The 18,534-nt window shown below is 44.1% G+C and overlaps 1 protein-coding gene across 1 annotated transcript in view; it reads left to right on the forward strand.

The window, feature by feature from the left end:
* The first annotated feature begins 16,901 nt into the window (after positions 1 to 16,901).
* The window catches only part of LOC126191401 (acetylcholine receptor subunit beta-like 1), an 895,743-nt gene continuing 894,110 nt past the window's right edge, over positions 16,902 to 18,534 (forward strand). Inside the window, exon 1 of the mRNA XM_049932266.1 lies at positions 16,902 to 17,013. Coding sequence (XP_049788223.1) covers positions 16,938 to 17,013 — 76 coding nt within the window. The 5' untranslated portion in view covers positions 16,902 to 16,937. The remainder of the gene's footprint in view (positions 17,014 to 18,534) is intronic.

Here is an 18,534-nt window from a genome sequence, read left to right on the forward strand (position 1 = left end):
CAAAAGAAATTAGACGAATGCTGGAATGGGGCGTGGGAGATATGGTGTTAGTAAGGAATTATTCGAAGTCGTCATTATTAAAGAGAAAAATAAAGACGTGGTTTCCGTTATATTCAGGACCATTCGTGATCTTAGGTATACCACATAAAAATAGTTATTTCTTGGTCCATCCCAACTCAAATAGACAGAAAGGACTCAGAAAGGACTATACAATCGCAAAGACTTGAAAAGATATGTATCTTAAGTACAGTAGATGACCTTTTACGTGTGTCGTAATGAGGTGAAGTCGAACATCAAAGACTCAAGTACTGTGCGAGTAGGCTAAGTGACAATTATTAATTAATGGACTAGTGTATAAGTATTTCATGGACACACTGCGATGTGGCGTGTGGGAGAATAAGAACATACAACATTGGAAGCATCAGTACTGCTTGGAGGGAGAGACTCTCAGAATACCAATTAGTTGTAAGAAAATTTCAGTTCCAGTTCGACGGAAAAGAGGACGCCGAGCTGCAGCAAGGAGAAGAAGAATTGCTTCAAGATGATTCCGCCCTAAGACACTTAATCAAACATAATACAAACTTGTTGAGATTTAGTAAACTTTCAGGAACTTATGCGTGTGAAACTACGAACAGTGAACACAACTGCATATTTCACACAACAGTAGGATATAGTGACTTTAGAAAATAAACGTTTCATTTTGTTGATTGTTAACTATTTTGAACTCACTAGGGTGAGCAGGTTATGTTCTTTTTTTTTTCTTTCAGACTGTGTACAGGATACACTTACAACATGTAAAGTTTACGTGAGTTACGTATAGGTTTAACAAATTTTCCCCCGTAAGTTAGTGCTCGGACTTGAATGAGCTATAAACCAGGTCGAACAAGATGTTGTCCATGACTGAACAGATCATTACACAGACAAACATATACAGACTTGTGTTTATCACTGCACAATTCTTTGTAAGTCCAGGAGCACCTTTTCGAGAAAATATATGACTTAGGATTTGCTTTTATATTGTAAATGACTACAATTATGTACTTCATTTGATATGTACAATCATTCAGTTATTCATCATTATGTAACTAGACTGTGTAAAGACATTCTTATGGGTAGCACAAGGACTTTATCTTGTCAGACTTGATAACTGTGATCAAGTGACTACGTGGTGGAGTGAACATGTCAAAGATGACCTATGAACAAAGACTTCCTGTGAACATTATCCTCTACGCGTACGAACTTTATTTCACTGGCGAAAGAGTGGAATTTAACACAAAAGTGGATGCTCAATGACTGCGTTGTGTTACCATGATTTCGTTTTCAAATTTTGTGCTACGAGTGTTTAGTAATGCCAAATATTCAGAGTGTTATTGGGACCACATACGTGGACGTAACATTCCTGGCAAACTAAAACTCAAGAGCAAGTGTTTTTATCGATCAGTCAGCAACAGTGGTGAGTCGTAACAGTGTTGGGAACTGCTACTGACTATATCATTAAATCCGTTGCAGAACTGTATCAATGTTGGAACGGAATTACATGAACCTTTAATTGCAGATAGTCAGTTACGTCGGAAGGACGAATGGACTTGCATCATGATAAAGAAACTCACAAACAGTCGAACACCTCACAAAAAAAAAGCACACATTCTTCTTGTTGAGTGAAAGAGTGCGTGAAATATGATGTAATTTATATGTTAATTTAAGGAACTGATACTGCTGTTTGAATTTCATGTGACTGTATGCTGGGATGCTGAGCACACGTGTCGGTGAGGGCAGCATACTGCAGCGACATCATCCGTCATCCCCTGCCGCACCCTGCCACGTCATCGCAATCCATCGCGGACTTACCTGATCGGGCGAGACATCGGTGTTGCAGTACACCAAGTCGCCAGCCGTCGTCACCAGCAGCAATATCACGAAATTGTACCATTATTAAATATCATACGAAGTGAATATTCAAATGTTGAAAATTAAAAAAGAGGGTGTGGAAGATGTGCTCGCTCCGCCGTGGTTTTTTTCCGGGGTTTTTCCCATTGGCCTTTGCACGAATGGGGGAGCGTAACTCAAAATCCCTGAGACTTAAAAGTAAACAAAGCGCATGCTTCCAAGTGAAAGAACACAGTGAACTTTAAACTGAACAGACAAGGAAAATAAGCCTGCTTGGATGTCCAGTCAAACAAGTGTGACTGTACATCCAAAGGGGGCAATGTAGTGCTACAACGATGAAAATTAATATTAAGACGATGTCAAACCTTATTTCCATGATTTTAAGAAGTATTCATGATATTAAAAATGTAATTATAATTTTATTATTTTCATTTTTGTGCTCAGTGTATCAAAGAGATTCTAGTGCACGGAATAAATTAGCATTGTTTGTATTACGAAACTATATATGATTGTTAAGGGTTAAGCATGTAATAATTCGATGTAAGACATTTTGTTGAGTCTGAATTTTGTTCTCGTACTGGGCGCTAGAGTAGGAAAAGTTCCTTAATCGATGTGAAGGTATAAAGGCTGTAAAAAGGAGAGAGAGAGAGAGAAGGTAAATTCAAGTTATTCAAAATAAATATCTCGCAAGTGTAACGTCTTGTCATTTCTTATAACTAAAAATTGCAAAGTCTAATCTGAGCCTGTCCTGAATAACCGCGAAGAACATTTATTTTATCATATAATTTCTTCGTTTGATCACGGTTGTGATTCGCATGTTTCTTTTTGTTACGCGACGTGTTATGAATATTTTCATTATACGCGCAAAAGTGCACACAGCTTTAATCGAACCTGCGTCTTCCGGAAACGATAACTTTTGATCAGTACAATTACGCGAATACCGTCTAAATCGCAACCGTGATTGCAAAAGTGTTTCCTGGACCAAATAATTCTTATAAAATGTGTATTCTCCAAAGCGAGCAGCATTACACTATCGCTGACTCGCAACAATCGAAAGAGTAAAAAAAAAAACGGTGCTTAAATAAAATTGCCACCTTTTAATAATTATTATTATCCCATTAAATAAATAAATAGGATTCAGTGGCTATCCAATCAATAAACAGAGGGGGCAATTCAATGACCACATTTCCTTCTTGCTTTCAGCTCAATAAAAATACTATTTGAAGGAGAGCCGCCATAAAGATGACGCATGCATTAACAGTATACACGCTTACATCAGTGCCTGCTCATGTTGATAATTACCTGTCGTCTCACAAACACAATGTCTTGGTTGAAATATCAGCATTAAATTGTAGCCTTGGATATGGAGAATAGTGAGAGAGTGATTCGTTCTCCCTCGCTCCTAATAAACGCAATTTGGATTTTTCCCTTTATTACTATTTTATTCTCTTACTTAGGACAACAAGGATTGGCAGTCACCAGTATATTGCTGTTCTTCGGCCTAAGGCGTTTATGAAATAAAGAATTATTCAAAATTATCTAGACACTTCAAGAGCCTGTAAAAAAATGTTTGTATTGAAGTAAGGTATTATAAGATTATATGTATGGAAGCAGCAACTCAAGATTTTTTTTTTTTGTTATAGCTTTCATCGGCAATTAGGCAGGTAGGCCAACGAAGAAGTCCATAACTACAGTGCAGCAGAAATACAGGACCAAATTTAACAAGGCTTCACCTACCAGATAATCAATTTACTAGTTGGTGCAGAATTTCAAAGAAACAGGATATCTTTGCCAGAAGGGAGGGTGACCGTCTACATCTGATTAACAAGCCGAACGGATCAGGGAACGTTGCCTCAGTATACCACAGAAATCAATGTCAGCTACCAATTCGACAACCAATTGTTAGGAGAGTACTGAGAAAACCAACGCCTGAATGAAACTGTTGGATGCGCCAGAGGTGGGGGGTTCAAATGGCTCTGAGCACTATGGGACTTAACATCTATGGTCATCAGTCCCCTAGAACTTAGAACTACTTAAACCTAACTAACCTAAGGACGTCACACAACACCCAGTCATCACGAGGCAGAGAAAATCCCTCACCCCGCCGGGAATCGAACCCGGGAACCCGGGCGTGGGAAGCGAGAACGCTACCGCACGACCACGAGCTGCGGACTGCGCCAGAGGTGGGCATCGAGGCATAAGTGGGTTCTTAGACAAATCGCATAAATGATTAAAAAACACACGAATAGCAACGTCTCTATTAAACAACAGCCAGCAAGACTGGGAGAGTCCATTAATCAGAGCCCTTTCGTCATAAATGATCACAATACAGCCGGCCGCTGTGACCGAGCGCTTTTAGGCGCTTCAGTCCGGAACCGCTCTGGTGCTACGGTCGCAGGTTCGAATCCTGCCTCGCGCATGGATGTGTGTGATGTCCTTAGGTTAGTTAGGTTTAAGTAGTTCTAAGTCTAGGGCACTAATGACCTCAGATGTTAAGTCCCATAGTGCTTAGAGCCATTTGAACCATTTGATCACAATACAAAAGTCTGCTATTAACTGCTGACGCTTCGGCTAACTCCGCTCTTTGAGCGCTGGTACACTGTGCTGCGCGGTTACGGCGTCTTCATATGGCTACTTGGTGGTAGAGTTACCTTCGGCGTACAGCCGGAGGTGTGGCTTCCAGATGGCCACGAACTGGTGAGGCCGTCAAATGGTTTGCTGGCAGCCTCGGAATCCGTTCTGCCTGATACTGATACTGAACAACACCACAGAAACCACGTCACATTCAGGTGCTCCATTAGATAGGGGGACAAATGAATTTGGAAGCAGTTTTGCACTGATATTGTAAGTAGATTGTTTAAGTTTTTATGTTGGTAACGCACGTAGCGCTCTGTAAAGTAGGCTGTTTAGGTTTTTATCTTGGTAACGCCACGTAGCGCTCTGTATGAAAATCACTGACTGTGCTGTGTGCAGTCTGTGGCTGGTGGACTTTGTTGGAATATTCGCTATTGTAGTGTTAGGCAGTTGGATGTGAACAGCGAGTAGCGTTGCGTAGTTGAGGTGAGCCGCTAGCAGTGGTGGATGTGGGGAGAGAGATGACAGAATTGAGAGCGGACGATTTGGACGTGTGTCCATCAGAAAGAGTAAATTTGTAATACTGGATATCATGAACTGATACACGTATGATGACTTTTGAACATTATTAAGGTAAATACATTGTTTGTTCTCTATCAAAATCTTTCATTTGCTAACTATGCCTATCAGTAGTTAGTGACTTCAGTAGTTAGAATCTTTTATTTAGCTGGCAGTATGCGCTCGCTGTATTGCAGTAGTTCGAGTAGCGAAGATTTTTGTGAGGTAAGTGATTCATGAAAGGTTTAGGTTATTGTTAGTCAGGGATATTCTTTTGTAGGGATTATTGAAAGTCAGACTGCGTTGCGCTAAAAATATTGTGTGTCAGTTTAGTGTTGATCAGAATAAGTAAAGAGTGAAGTGTCTGAGTACGTTCAGTTCTGCTCAACTGTTTGAAAATCAAATAACGTAAGGGGTTTATCAGCACAGTAATACATTAATTTTTCTAATGGGACGTTTCAATATATGGCAGTTAATGGAAAAGGAAGAGTTCGCCTGCAGATTGATTTTCAATGATGAGGCTACCTTTCACCAGAACGGTGCAGGAAACTGGCACATTGTGCAAATATGACGTGCGGAGAATCCCCGCGTTATTGTCAAACGCCTGTGGATCCACAAAGTTTGTCAAAGTTAAAAGTTTATTGACTCGTATGTGGCGTTTCGATATGAATTCGAAAGGGTGGTGTAATCTCTTTGACTGTGTAGCTAAACACTCATCTCCACTTCCCGCTAGGAGCATCCGCGTTCCCCAATGTGCTGATTCAACGGCGTTGCGCAAGAGTTTGCTCTCAGGCGTTCGCCGCTAACAACAGTAGGTTAGCCATCCAGCACAACTATTATCAGTCATATGGCACTTGGATGCTATCGGCATTTGTCGAAGCTGAACATGATTTTGAGTGGGTATATGATTCTCTATTCTAGCAACGTACATGCCAAAGGAACACGTCGCTCTCATTTGGCAGAAAACGGCCTGGCAAATTTCTCTGTAATTTCTGTCCACGGAATTCACGGGCGAACTGAGATTAATTAGCTGTAGTCATCAGCATTTGTTGGACTTATTTAGTAGGCATCTTAGTCTGTATACTCTACGAAGAATTATTCGTACCCACCCACAGCTATGGGTGTTGTATTGTTGTAGGTCTGTGTTAGCCCAGTTTTTAATTAAAAAGTTTGCCAGTTCCAACTTCGCTTACTATGCAACAATAGCATATTCCACAGTTATTCGGGACAGGTTGCCTAGTTCCTATCTATTCGGTTTGAGCCGTATTATAACTTACGTTTATTATATGTTCTGGTTACATGTAATTTATTTTATACTCAGGATTCATATAAGTTCAGTTTTACTACCTGTTGTTTATAGTTTACATGTGGACGTTGTAATTTATATTTTATTTATACTTTCCCTTACTGAAGGAGCCTAAGTTATCAACACTTAAAATCAAACTACATACATTGTCACATTCTCTCGTGGCTGAGATTTGCGTTCTGACTAGTTCTATGTGTATATGTTTGTTCCTAATCTCTTTATCGAGACAATCGCTACCTGTTTAAGAGAGTTCAAATAATGCTTCTGCTGTTTCACGTACAGGTTGTACATTACATTTATAATTGTTCATTGCCTGTTGTGAGCTGGTGTGCTTACAGTTGTTATCTAATGTGTTATATAAATTTTTATTGATGCTTGATGAATTATTCTGGAACATACGTTAACTGAAATGTATTCCTGCCTGCTGTAGTAGTACTTGAATTAATACAGTTGTTTGTTAACAGAATCGTCTGACAGATGTGAAACTCTACGCAACGTCACGCTATGTAATCTCAAATTAATACTGATAAAATTTGAAATACTAAATGTTTTATGCCGATTTTCCTGAATTTTTATTAAAAACTGCATTCATTTAAATTCCACGAGTTAAATAATTAATAATAACTGTGTACACAACTCGCTGCATAAGATCAGTTTATCTTTTCTGCGTGACATATTATGTTTTTCATACCCTCGGACCTTGACACTCCCATCTCCTCGCTTGAAACCATTTACACTTATTCTTTGCCGAGTTCACTATCCATGACACTCCCATCTCCTCGCTTGCAACCATTTACACTTATTCTTTGCCGAGTTGACTATCCTTGAACATTTTTACTGGACCTGCTTCAGCCGTGGCTCCTACTGCAATTGCAAGAGGACAGTGATAACATTTTCCAACAGTAAAATGCTCAATTATAGTTCCATAATGGTAGTTCTTGCGATGATGAATCAGCAGTGCATGAGCTGGCAGTCTGCAATCTGCAATTTCTGGCATGGCGTCTGTTTTTACCGGACACACGCTGTGTGATTTTTACCTGCCGAGTTACACTGAAGACACTGTTTTCGCACCTCTGCTTACCCACAATAAAGCAGATTTACGAGGAAGTATTATGGCTGCTGTGACTGATATCCATGTAGATGCTTCGGGACGAGTGTGGGCCTAATTGGATACATACCGTACGGCTAACGGGTCACACATTTGACATTTGTGAACATGTTACAAAAAACTCCATGAGTCACGGTTTCCATACATGTAATCATATGACACCTTGGATCAATACAAACATTTTTCACTTTCTCGTACAAATATCTAGATTATTATGAATAGCCCTGTACATATAGACAGCTTTTAAAAATTAAAAGTATGATTATGTATAAGCCCGCCCGGTTAGCCGTGCGGTATTAAGCACGGTTTTCCGGGCGGGAAAGCCTGCCGGTCCCCGGCACGAGTCCGCCCGGTGGATTAGTGTCGAGGTCCGGTGTGCCGGCCAGTCTGTGGATGGTTTTCAAGCCGGTTTCCCATCTGCCTCTGCGAATGCGGACTGGTTTCCCTTATTCTGCCTCAGTTACACTATGTCGGCGATTGCTGCGCAAACATTTTCTCCGCGTACGCGTGCACCGTAATTACTCTACCACGCAAAAATTGGGCTTACAATCGTCTGGAATGAGACGTTCCAGCGGGAGTCCACTGGGGGCCGAACCGCACAATATCCCTGGGTGGGGCGGCGGTTGGGTGAGTGGACTGCTGTAGCCTGTTGTGGGGTTGTGTACCACTGCGGGCTACGGCGGGGACGAAGCCTCTCCGTCGTTTCTGGGTCCCCAATTCTACAAAACACAATACAGTGATTATGCATATACACTCCTGGAAATTGAAAAAAGAACACATTGACACCGGTGTGTCAGACCCACCATACTTGCTCCGGACACTGCGAGAGGGCTGTACAAGCAATGATCACACGCACGGCACAGCGGACACACCAGGAACCGCGGTGTTGGCCGTCGAATGGCGCTAGCTGCGCAGCATTTGTGCACCGCCGCCGTCAGTGTCAGCCAGTTTGCCGTGGCATACGGAGCTCCATCGCAGTCTTTAACACTGGTACCATGCCGCGACAGCGTGGACGTGAACCGTATGTGCAGTTGACGGACTTTGAGCGAGGGCGTATAGTGGGCATGCGGGAGGCCGGGTGGACGTACCGCCGAATTGCTCAACACGTGGGGCGTGAGGTCTCCACAGTACATCGATGTTGTCGCCAGTGGTCGGCGGAAGGTGCACGTGCCCGTCGACCTGGGACCGGACCGCAGCGACGCACGGATGCACGCCAAGACCGTAGGATCCTACGCAGTGCCGTAGGGGACCGCACCGCCACTTCCCAGCAAATTAGGGACACTGTTGCTCCTGGGGTATCGGCGAGGACCATTCGCAACCGTCTCCATGAAGCTGGGCTACGGTCCCGCACACCGTTAGGCCGTCTTCCGCTCACGCCCCAACATCGTGCAGCCCGCCTCCAGTGGTGTCGCGACAGGCGTGAATGGAGGGACGAATGGAGACGTGTCGTCTTCAGCGATGAGAGTCGCTTCTGCCTTGGTGCCAATGATGGTCGTATGCGTGTTTGGCGCCGTGCAGGTGAGCGCCACAATCACGACTGCATACGACCGAGGCACACAGGGCCAACACCCGGCATCATGGTGTGGGGAGCGATCTCCTACACTGGCCGTACACCACTGGTGATCGTCGAGGGGACACTGAATAGTGCACGGTACATCCAAACCGTCATCGAACCCATCGTTCTACCATTCCTAGACCGGCAAGGGAACTTGCTGTTTCAACAGGACAATACACGTCCGCGTGTATCCCGTGCCACCCAACGTGCTCTAGAAGGTGTAAGTCAACTACCCTGGCCAGCAAGATCTCCGGATCTGTCCCCCATTGAGGATGTTTGGGACTGGATGAAGCGTCGTCTCACGCGGTCTGCACGTCCAGCACGAACGCTGGTCCAACTGAGGCGCCAGGTGGAAATGGCATGGCAAGCCGTTCCACAGGACTACATCCAGCATCTCTACGATCGTCTCCATGGGAGAATAGCAGCCTGCATTGCTGCGAAAGGTGGATATACGCTGTACTAGTGCCGACATTGTGCATGCTCTGTTGCCTGTGTCTATGAGCCTGTGGTTCTGTCAGTGTGATCATGTGATGTATCTGACCCCAGGAATGTGTCAATAAAGTTTCCCCTTCCTGGGACAATGAATTCACGGTGTTCTTATTTCAATTTCCAGGAGTGTATTTTTAGGATTGTTTTAGGATTGTTGGTAAGTGAAGATTTGAAGTAAAATATAACGACCTTTCTTAAAATACAGGGTGTTTATAATTACGTTTTCGCTACTTTAGCCGGTGTAGACGGAAAACTGTTTACTGTATGGGTGTCCAATTTTATAGTAACGCCGGGCAGACTGTGCGCTTCAGAGCTTGGCGTTGTCAATAGTGTTAGTGTCATGACCTGTTGTTAGGCAACGGTACTTGTACGGCGACGCAAGACTGAAACATGAGCTCACTGTACATTGCAGTTGCAGGCAGCAACATGGGACTGGACAAGCTGCGCAGGGCTTTACTAGCAAAGCTGTTTCATTAAAACAACGGTAACTGTACTGTTACTCTTCGCGAGTATCGACGCGTTAAAGGAATACAGTGAGGTCCTCTGTTGACATTAGGGTTGAAGAACATCATTCGGAATTTCGAATTAAGTGGCTTTTTGGGAATGGCTCCTGGGAGAGTCCGACGGCCAATTGCGGCAAGAAATTGATGAAGAAGTTGAGAATGCTGGACGTATTGTGCCATCTTCAAGCAGTGGACGAACTGTGTCACGACAGCTGAACATTCGAAGGTCCACAATTCAAAAAGTGTTGCAAACAATTGTGAAATGGCAACTCTAGTGAGGTTCCGGGCTCTCGTATAAGCAGATGGTCATCCAATTGAGCAACTTTAGTAGCTTGGAACGTAAACACGGAACGCAGTTAACAAATGTTACACTCTCATGTGGAAATTAAAATATGTTTCTTTGAATACTTTATACATTCTCTGCCGCAAGACCTTACAAATGCCTCTACAAAGTTTCATTGTCCTAGTTTTAGTGTCCCACGATCACTCGTTTTTCATGTGGGCTCTCTCAAATAGCGAAAGTTTGATTATAACTACCTTGTACCAACAACTGACGACAGCGTTTGTAAAACGGACTGTTGTGCCTTACAAAGTTACTGGAAATCAGCAACAGGTTAGAATGGTTTTTACAGGAAGATTGTTTCAAAAATGGTGTGGAACGGAAGAGAGGGAAGAACTGAGTATTTTGAAAAGAAGAGAGGAAAGCAATGAGTGGGGATGAAGTGCTTTGATATGGAGAGGAAGAGGAAAGCTGGCCGGATTTCGTCAGGTAGCGGGAGGTGGTTAAAGTTTCGTTAGGACAGGGTGTTGATGTAAGGCTGGTAGGGCGTGAACTTTTTTTATCCTAGTTGTTCTTCCATCCCGTCACCTCTTACAAGACAGGGGTGTGCTGTAAGCAGTACATTTTATTTTTTGGTGACCTTTACATAGATTTTAGATTGTTGACTTTCTTAGTTTTAATTGAAAACCTGAGAGTTAGCAGTAAATTAAAAACAATGAAATATGTATTTAAAATATGTTTTAGAAAACCATGACCTTCGTAGAGGAGCACCTACACTTTCAAGAGTGTGGATGTGGAGGAGGTGATTAGTGTGTAACTTCCCGTTGACAACGAGGTCATTAGAGTCGGAGCACAAGCTTGGATTAGGGAAGGATGGGGAAGGAAATCGTCTGTGCCATTTCGGAGGAACCATCCTGCCATTTCCCTGATGCGATTTAGGGAAATAGTGGAAAACCTAAATCAGAATGGCCGGACGAGGGTTTGAACCACCGTCCTCTCGAATGCGAGTCCAGTGTGCTAACCACTGCTCGACCTCGCTCGGTCGGTGTGGACGTGAGTATAGGGTCCGTTGATCGTATCTATCGAGACGAAGTCACGTAGCGAGGTGGTATGGTGGAAGTCATAAGGGGATATGGAGCTGGATGTGTAGACAGAGCTGTAGTTTCAAGACGAGAAACGGTAGAAGAAGATGGAGGGACAAAGGGAATCCTGAATGGAGTAAGATAGATGTGGAAGAGTTATTGTTGATAGGGTGGGCAGCAACTAACGGCGTGGATTTCATTGTCTGGGAGTAGGAGTCAGTTGAAATTTCACTAGGATCGGATATGGGCTGTTTGAAGATGTATCATTTGTGGAATTTGTCGGTAGGAGCGTGTCAATGTACCAGGATTCGATATTAGAGGGGAGACGACAAGATTATTCGAGCGAGTTCCCAAATGATTTAAGAAGTACACATGAGTTCAGTGTGCGTGAGGACCAGCGGAAATGTGATGAAATGGTGAAGGGTCCATGTGGGGAAAGATAAGATAATGCGAAAAGTTTCAAGGATTTGTGGGGCTTGCTAGATTTCTGGTGTAGCGGATACCCATACAATACATGCATATAAGATTACAGGTCAGATCAAGATTTCGTAGGTATGAACCACTGTGCAGAGGTGCAAAACCCATGTTTAACCAATTTGTAGCTTCCTTGTCTTGTCGGTTTTCTGTTGAATGGTTCGTAAGTGGAATTTTCATGTTAGTTACCACTCAAGTGTTAATCCCAAATATTTTAGTGTGGTTTAGATGGATAGTATTGCCATACATGGCCAGGTAAGAGTCATGAGGGCGGAATCTGCAGGTGGTTCAAATGGCTCTGAGCACTATGAGACTCAACATCTTAGGTCATAAGTCAGCTGCAGGTGGTTGATGCTGTAATTATTACCTGGGATTGGGAAGGATTTATCTTGAAGGGCTGAGGAGTTTAATACCAGGAACTACATCGCTTAAAGTAGAGTTGGAGGGATAGTTGATACTTCTGGAGAGTAGGAAAGCAGTGTCATCAGAATGCTAAAGGTAGTAAACAAGTGGAAGTCGTTTGACCAAATTGGCATTGTAGTGAATATAGAGGACATAAGTCTTTGGGGACACGTGCACCACAAGTTAAGAAATAGATGTTGTTAACACTGGCACATTTGGGTCTCCTAGATAGAAACGCTATAATAAGGACAAAGTTAATATGAAGTACATGGTTCCTGAGTTGGAAGAGGAGACAGGAATGCCATGTTCAATCATAACATTTTTCGAGACAACTTGACACAAAAATTGTGGAATTCGTGCTGTTAAGTTGATGTGATAGGGGATACGTGAGAAACGGGTGTTGGTCATAAGAGAATAAGAGGGAAAGTGATTTTAATTTGTTTTATATTGCAGTTACTTACATTTCCACTCCACCCTTAACCATTCTTCAGCCATTGATTTTTATAAACTAGTTAACCTTGAAGTAAAATGGTTTATGAAGTTAAAATACAAATGATGATGCTTATCAAAAGGATGACAGTGATGTGCTATTTACTCTAAATTATAGCGACGGTGGTGTGATGCGTGCGTGCGGCGCTGTATGTGGGGATGGAATAAAGAAGGTGTTGAGGATGATGTTAGACAGAAAAGAATAAAGGATATCCTTGTGGGAAGGGACTGATAGCTTGGATGTAGGTGTCACTGTAGGCTTGGGATGCCAGTCAGCCAAGCAAAGGGTAGGCTGTAGCCTTCATTTGGGATAGGATGGATAGGATAATGTGTGGCGTAGTTTTCTGGGATGGATCCACAATCTGGGACAGACAGACAAATGAATTCCATTGGGAAAGGGTATGGAGTGCACAGAGATGGAGGCAGCGTGGAGCTGTTGATAGAGGAACAATGGCGGACCAGAGTTCTTAAGGATGGAAGAGAATACAGGGCGACAGAACTCAGGTTCACAGGAGGCATGCTTGAGGAGGTGTGCTAGAGGAGCTGTGAAAAATTGATTAACTGTTGAAGGAGACTAGTAGGTAATGATGGTCAGATACAGATGGCAGAGTGTAATGCATGGTATTCCAGGATATGGAGGGAGTGGTTAAGTTCAGGAGGAATGGAAGTCCATGCATCATTGACATTGGTAAGCATGAGGGTCTTGTAGGTATGGAGAACAACAGAGGGTTCAATCCTCATGTTTGGATGTTGACAGTTTTATTGTGAGGTTTCATTTGGATGGTTATTAGGTAGTAGGGATTGGTTCAAATGATTCAAATGGCTCTGAGCACTATGGGACTTAACATCTGAGGTCATCAGTTCCCTAGAACTTAGAACTACTTAAACCTAGCTAACGTAAGGGCATCATACACATCCACGCCCGAGGCAGGATTCGAACCTGCGACCGTAGCGGTCGCGCGGTTCCAGACTGTAACACCTAGAACCGCTCGGCCACCTCGGCCGGCTAGTAGGGATTCTACGTTATTTTCGAATGATGATAGTCCAAAATATTTTAGTGTTTTAATTAGAGTGTTGGAAAACTGTGGATTGTCAGGTAAAGGAACTGGGGATGGAAAGCCCAGGTTGTTTTACTTAGCCTGGGTTTCTTTAGTCTACACCCGGAAATGATAGTTTTAACGCGCAGTTGAAGGGATCGTTGCAACAGCTGAACGGTAGGATCGGTGATGAGGAAGGAACTGTCATCAGTTTGCTGGAAAAGATACAACAGTAAGGGGTGGTTTTGGGACACTGGCTGTGCACAGATAAACAGCTGTGATAGGACAGGGTACTCCTGAAGTTGGTGTGAAAATAGAGTATGGTGTTGTTCGTGATTTTTTCTGTTACTTTTTTGTTATTTCATCACCGTCATCCAATATGAGTGGGTGCCGGTTGTCAGCTATACAATACTCTGCTCTTCAGAGAAGAGCATTGTTAAAAACATACATAAGATGAGAAAAAATACGTGGACTGTTTTTCGTTTTTAAATTAAAAAGGTTAAAGCTGGACTGCTAAAAGGACAAACAATACAGAGGGTTCCAAAAAAAATGTATCCACTGTTTTTAAAGTCCATAACTGGCATACTAATTGACGGAGTTGTCTCATTTTTAGTGAAAGTGTAGCTTAAAGTCCAACTTAAAGATATCACGGTAGGTGTTCGAAATGATCACCATTAACACCCACACAGAAACGATGCCGCTGAACTGCAGCACGAACGACTGACTGCAACGTGTTCAGTTGGATATTTGCACATGAATGTACGATGGGTTCTCGAAGTCCATCCGATGTGCATGGCTTTTTGTCGATAAACGACGTCCTTTAGTGTCCCCCACAGGTAAAAGTCCAGAGGAGTAAGGTCTGGGGAACGTGGTGGATACTCCACAGCATCTCTACAGCCTAGCCGGATGATGTGGCCCAGCGGTTCTAGAAGCTTCAGTCTGGAACCGTGCGACCGCTACGGTCGCAGGTTCGAATCCTGCCTCTGGCATGGATATGTGTGATGTCCTTAGGTTAGTTAGGTTTAAGTAGTTCTAAGTTCTAGGGGACTGAAGACCTCAGATGTTAAGTCCCATAGTGCTCAGAGTCATTTGAACCATCTACACCCTATCCATCTTCCTGGTAGATTTTCGTCGAGATACCCCCTAACACGATTTTGGTAGTGGGCCGGGGCACCATCTTGTTGAAAGTAAACTCTTCCATCTCCATACAAGTCTCGGATGGCAGGTAAAATGGATGTCTGAAGCTTCTGAAGGTACACCTCAGCAGTAACTGTGCTGTTGGAAGATAGATAGGCCGTAAAGGTGCTGTGGAGTATCCGCAACGTTCCCCAGACATAACTCCTCTGGGCTTTTACCTGTGGGGAACACTAAAGGACGTCGTTTATCGACAAAAGCCACGCACATTGGATGAACTTCGAGAATCTATCGTACATTCATGTGCAAATATCCAACTGAAGACGTTGCAGTCAGTAGTACGTGCTGCAGTTCGGCGGCATCGTTTGTGTGTGGATGTTAATGGTGACCATTTCGAACACCTACAGTAATATCTTTAAGTTGGACTTTAATCTACACTTTCACCAAAAATGAGAGAAGTCCGTCAATTAGTTTGCAAGTTATGGACCTTTAAACAATAGATATATTGTTTTGGACCCCTCTGTATACACAATTTAAAAACACAGTTGCAACCTGGCGAGCTTCTTGTATTGAAAAGCCTTGAAACATGCTCTGTCACTTAAAATCTGAAGGACCCACACTGTGTGAGAAGGATTCTGCGACGAGAGAAGATGTTCCATCGCGTTCTGGGGTGTGGTAAACAGATAGGGGTCTGTTAGGTAGGAATGATTTGCAGATGATAATTAGAAGTTGAGGTGGGTGGTGGGAATACAGTCAGTGGGAAAGAATGGAGGGTGAGGATTAGAGTGGTGTCTGGGGAGGGCAGTGGCTACAAAAGAAAAAGGATGAGGACGGATGAAGACAGAAAGGGGGATAGGAGGCATGATATGGAGTGAGATGAGTGAGGAAGAGTTCACGTTAGGAGAGATAAACATGGGGGCATGTGTCTTTGTCCAGGAGGAGGAGTTGGTTTGAAGCGCCTTTTGGACAGGAACTGGAGTAGGTATAGGGACGGCGATATGTATTAAAAAACTAAAAACCCGCCTCGATTGCGAAAAAGCACTTAGTGTAAAGTGTTAACCCAGGTTTCGGCGTAAATAACTACATCTTCATCAGAACAACAATAAAACCCACAAGTGCCTAAGAAGACCTTTGTCAATGATTAAAAGAACACCATAGCCATACATTTATAAATGAAAAAGAAAAGGAAAACACAAACAGTACATATGTACAAAGTTGTGTTTTCCTTTTCTTTTTTGTTTATAAATGTATAGCTATGGTGTTCTTTTAATCATTGACAAAGGTCTTCTTAGGCACTTGGGGGTTTTATTGTTGTTCTGAAGAAGGTGTAGTTATCTACGCCGAAACCTGGGTTAACACTTAACACTAAGTGCTTTTTTCGCAATCGAGGCGGGTTTTTAGTTTTTTAATATATTAACCAGCGACTGCTGGAGCGCTGCGATATTGAAGGTTCTTAAACGGCGATATGTGTTTGTAAAGGCCCGGCAACATTCCAGGGTTGTTCACGATTTGAACTGGATTGTAAAATAGCGAGCCACAATAGAGATTCGAGAGGGAAATTCTTGGCGGAGAAGCGATAAGAAGATAAAAAAAACAGTCCTCGAACTTAATGAACCTGCGGCATGCTACACACTTCGTGAGACAGCCCGCAAGCGGAACTGGGCGTGAGCACGAGCAGGTGCTCCGAGTCTCCCCGCCAGGTGCGACGACAGCGCTGCCGACGGCGGGCGCCGAAGACGGGCGGGGCCGCCACGCCGACGGCGCCCCTGGCGGCGGGCCACGCAGGCGGTGTCCGGTCGATACGGGGGCGCGCGGCGCGGCGCACGATTGGCCGCGGAGGGTCCGGCGCCGGCGCTGCGCGCTGCTACATTATTAAGCGCGGCGGCGCGCGCGGCGGCGGCAGTGCGAGGCTGGCAGCGAGCGGCGATGGGAGGCCGAGGGCGCCGGCCCGGGCTGCGGCTGCGGTTGCGGGCGCGCGCCACGGCGCGACTCTAGCCAGCGCCAGCGGACTGCGGCCGCCATGCGGGCACGGGGACGCCGCCGCTGAAGGCCCGGAGCCATGACCGCCGCGCCCGCGCCGCTGCTGCTGCTGCTGCTGCACGCCTGCCTGCTGCTCGCCCTCGTCTGCAAGCCAGGTCAGTCCCCCCGACCCGGGGCCGCACCGCACCGCGCCTCTGGGAGCGGACGCTGCCGCCCGGCTCTGGACCCGACGGCTTGCTGAGTGCCCTAGTGTTCACCGAGGCGGATCTCCACTCTAGCACAGCGACGCCACACATCTGTACTCGGAATATCGTCGTAATGTGCATCGCCGAGGGACCTTTTTATTGTACCACACATTCTCCTTATCCAGTCCCACATAATGGAAGTGATTAAAAGCTAGCTGAAACTTTTCACAGTGTACACTCCGCAAAACAGCTGACATATGCGTCCTCACCAACAGACCCGACGCAGTGAATCGTACTCTCCAATATTTCCTCAACCTTATGGAGTGGAAGGTCCTATGCATCACCAGAGAACCTCTGTGGGATTTTTGCAGAAGGAGCCGTCTAGACCACCTACTACATTTTCATTTATTATACCGTTTCGACTATTGCCATCGTCAGAGCGAAATTTAGAACACATAAAACAATGGCCACTTTATGATCCAATGAAAAGGACACTCCTATTCGATATAGGTTTTATTACATTTCACATCAAACTTTTTTTCGCCAAATCTATGTTTCAAACTTATGACGGCAGTAGCTGAAACTTCGTAATAAGTGAGAATATATCAGCAAATCCCGACGGCTTTATTCAACAACAAAAAATTCTCAATAATCTAAAATTGCATAGCGACTTTGTTTTGTTTATTAATGAATCTATGTGGCATCTGGATGGATTGGAGAAGAGACTGTGGTAAACTGAAGCTTTTCTGTAATCTTTGAAGGGTGGTCGGGCAGGGCAGTTGGAAGCCTGCTACTCGCGAAAGGCAGGTATCTCGGTTTGAATCTTGCATCTGCTGCCAATTTGAACAGGTCACGAACGTTCATAGCATCGTATAATCCCCTAGGGATTATAAGCATGCCCTCCCGAAAGTGCAGTTATTTATATAATGGCACAATTTATCTTCACGGGCGGTATAGAGCGACCTGTAGAGAGCATAAAAAATTTCGTGGAGTAAACACTGAAGCCCAGTTTGTGGAGTCTGCTAAACAATGTTGTATGCATACCACATATTTGATTTACGTGCAATACAGTTTTCACACGTCATGCTATACCTATGTACAGTTAACCTTATATAAGTCTTGGTACACCATTAGCGGTACATCAGTCTTCGGTTTAATGATAATTCTGAAGAAGACAGATTGTTCGAGGGGTGTCGCGTCGCATCTAAAACCATACGGTCTCTTGTAACTGAAATGGGATAGATCGTTTGCTTTCACACCCTTTCATATATACATTTGAATGGTACTGGACTGGACTGCTTTATCATTACACCGATAAAATGTCACTGGAGTCAAGCTCCAGTAGGATATGGATGCCAAATGAAGAAAATGTCATGTCGCTCTCTCTGCAGACATCTTCCGCGGTCACACCCTCCGCCATGGACGCACTACCGCAAAGCCCAACGGTTTAGAGCTATAAAATGAAGAGACGATTTATTTGTGAAATTCACT

This window comes from Schistocerca cancellata, chromosome 6 (assembly GCF_023864275.1).
Source record: "Schistocerca cancellata isolate TAMUIC-IGC-003103 chromosome 6, iqSchCanc2.1, whole genome shotgun sequence".
NCBI lineage: Eukaryota > Metazoa > Arthropoda > Insecta > Orthoptera > Acrididae > Schistocerca > Schistocerca cancellata.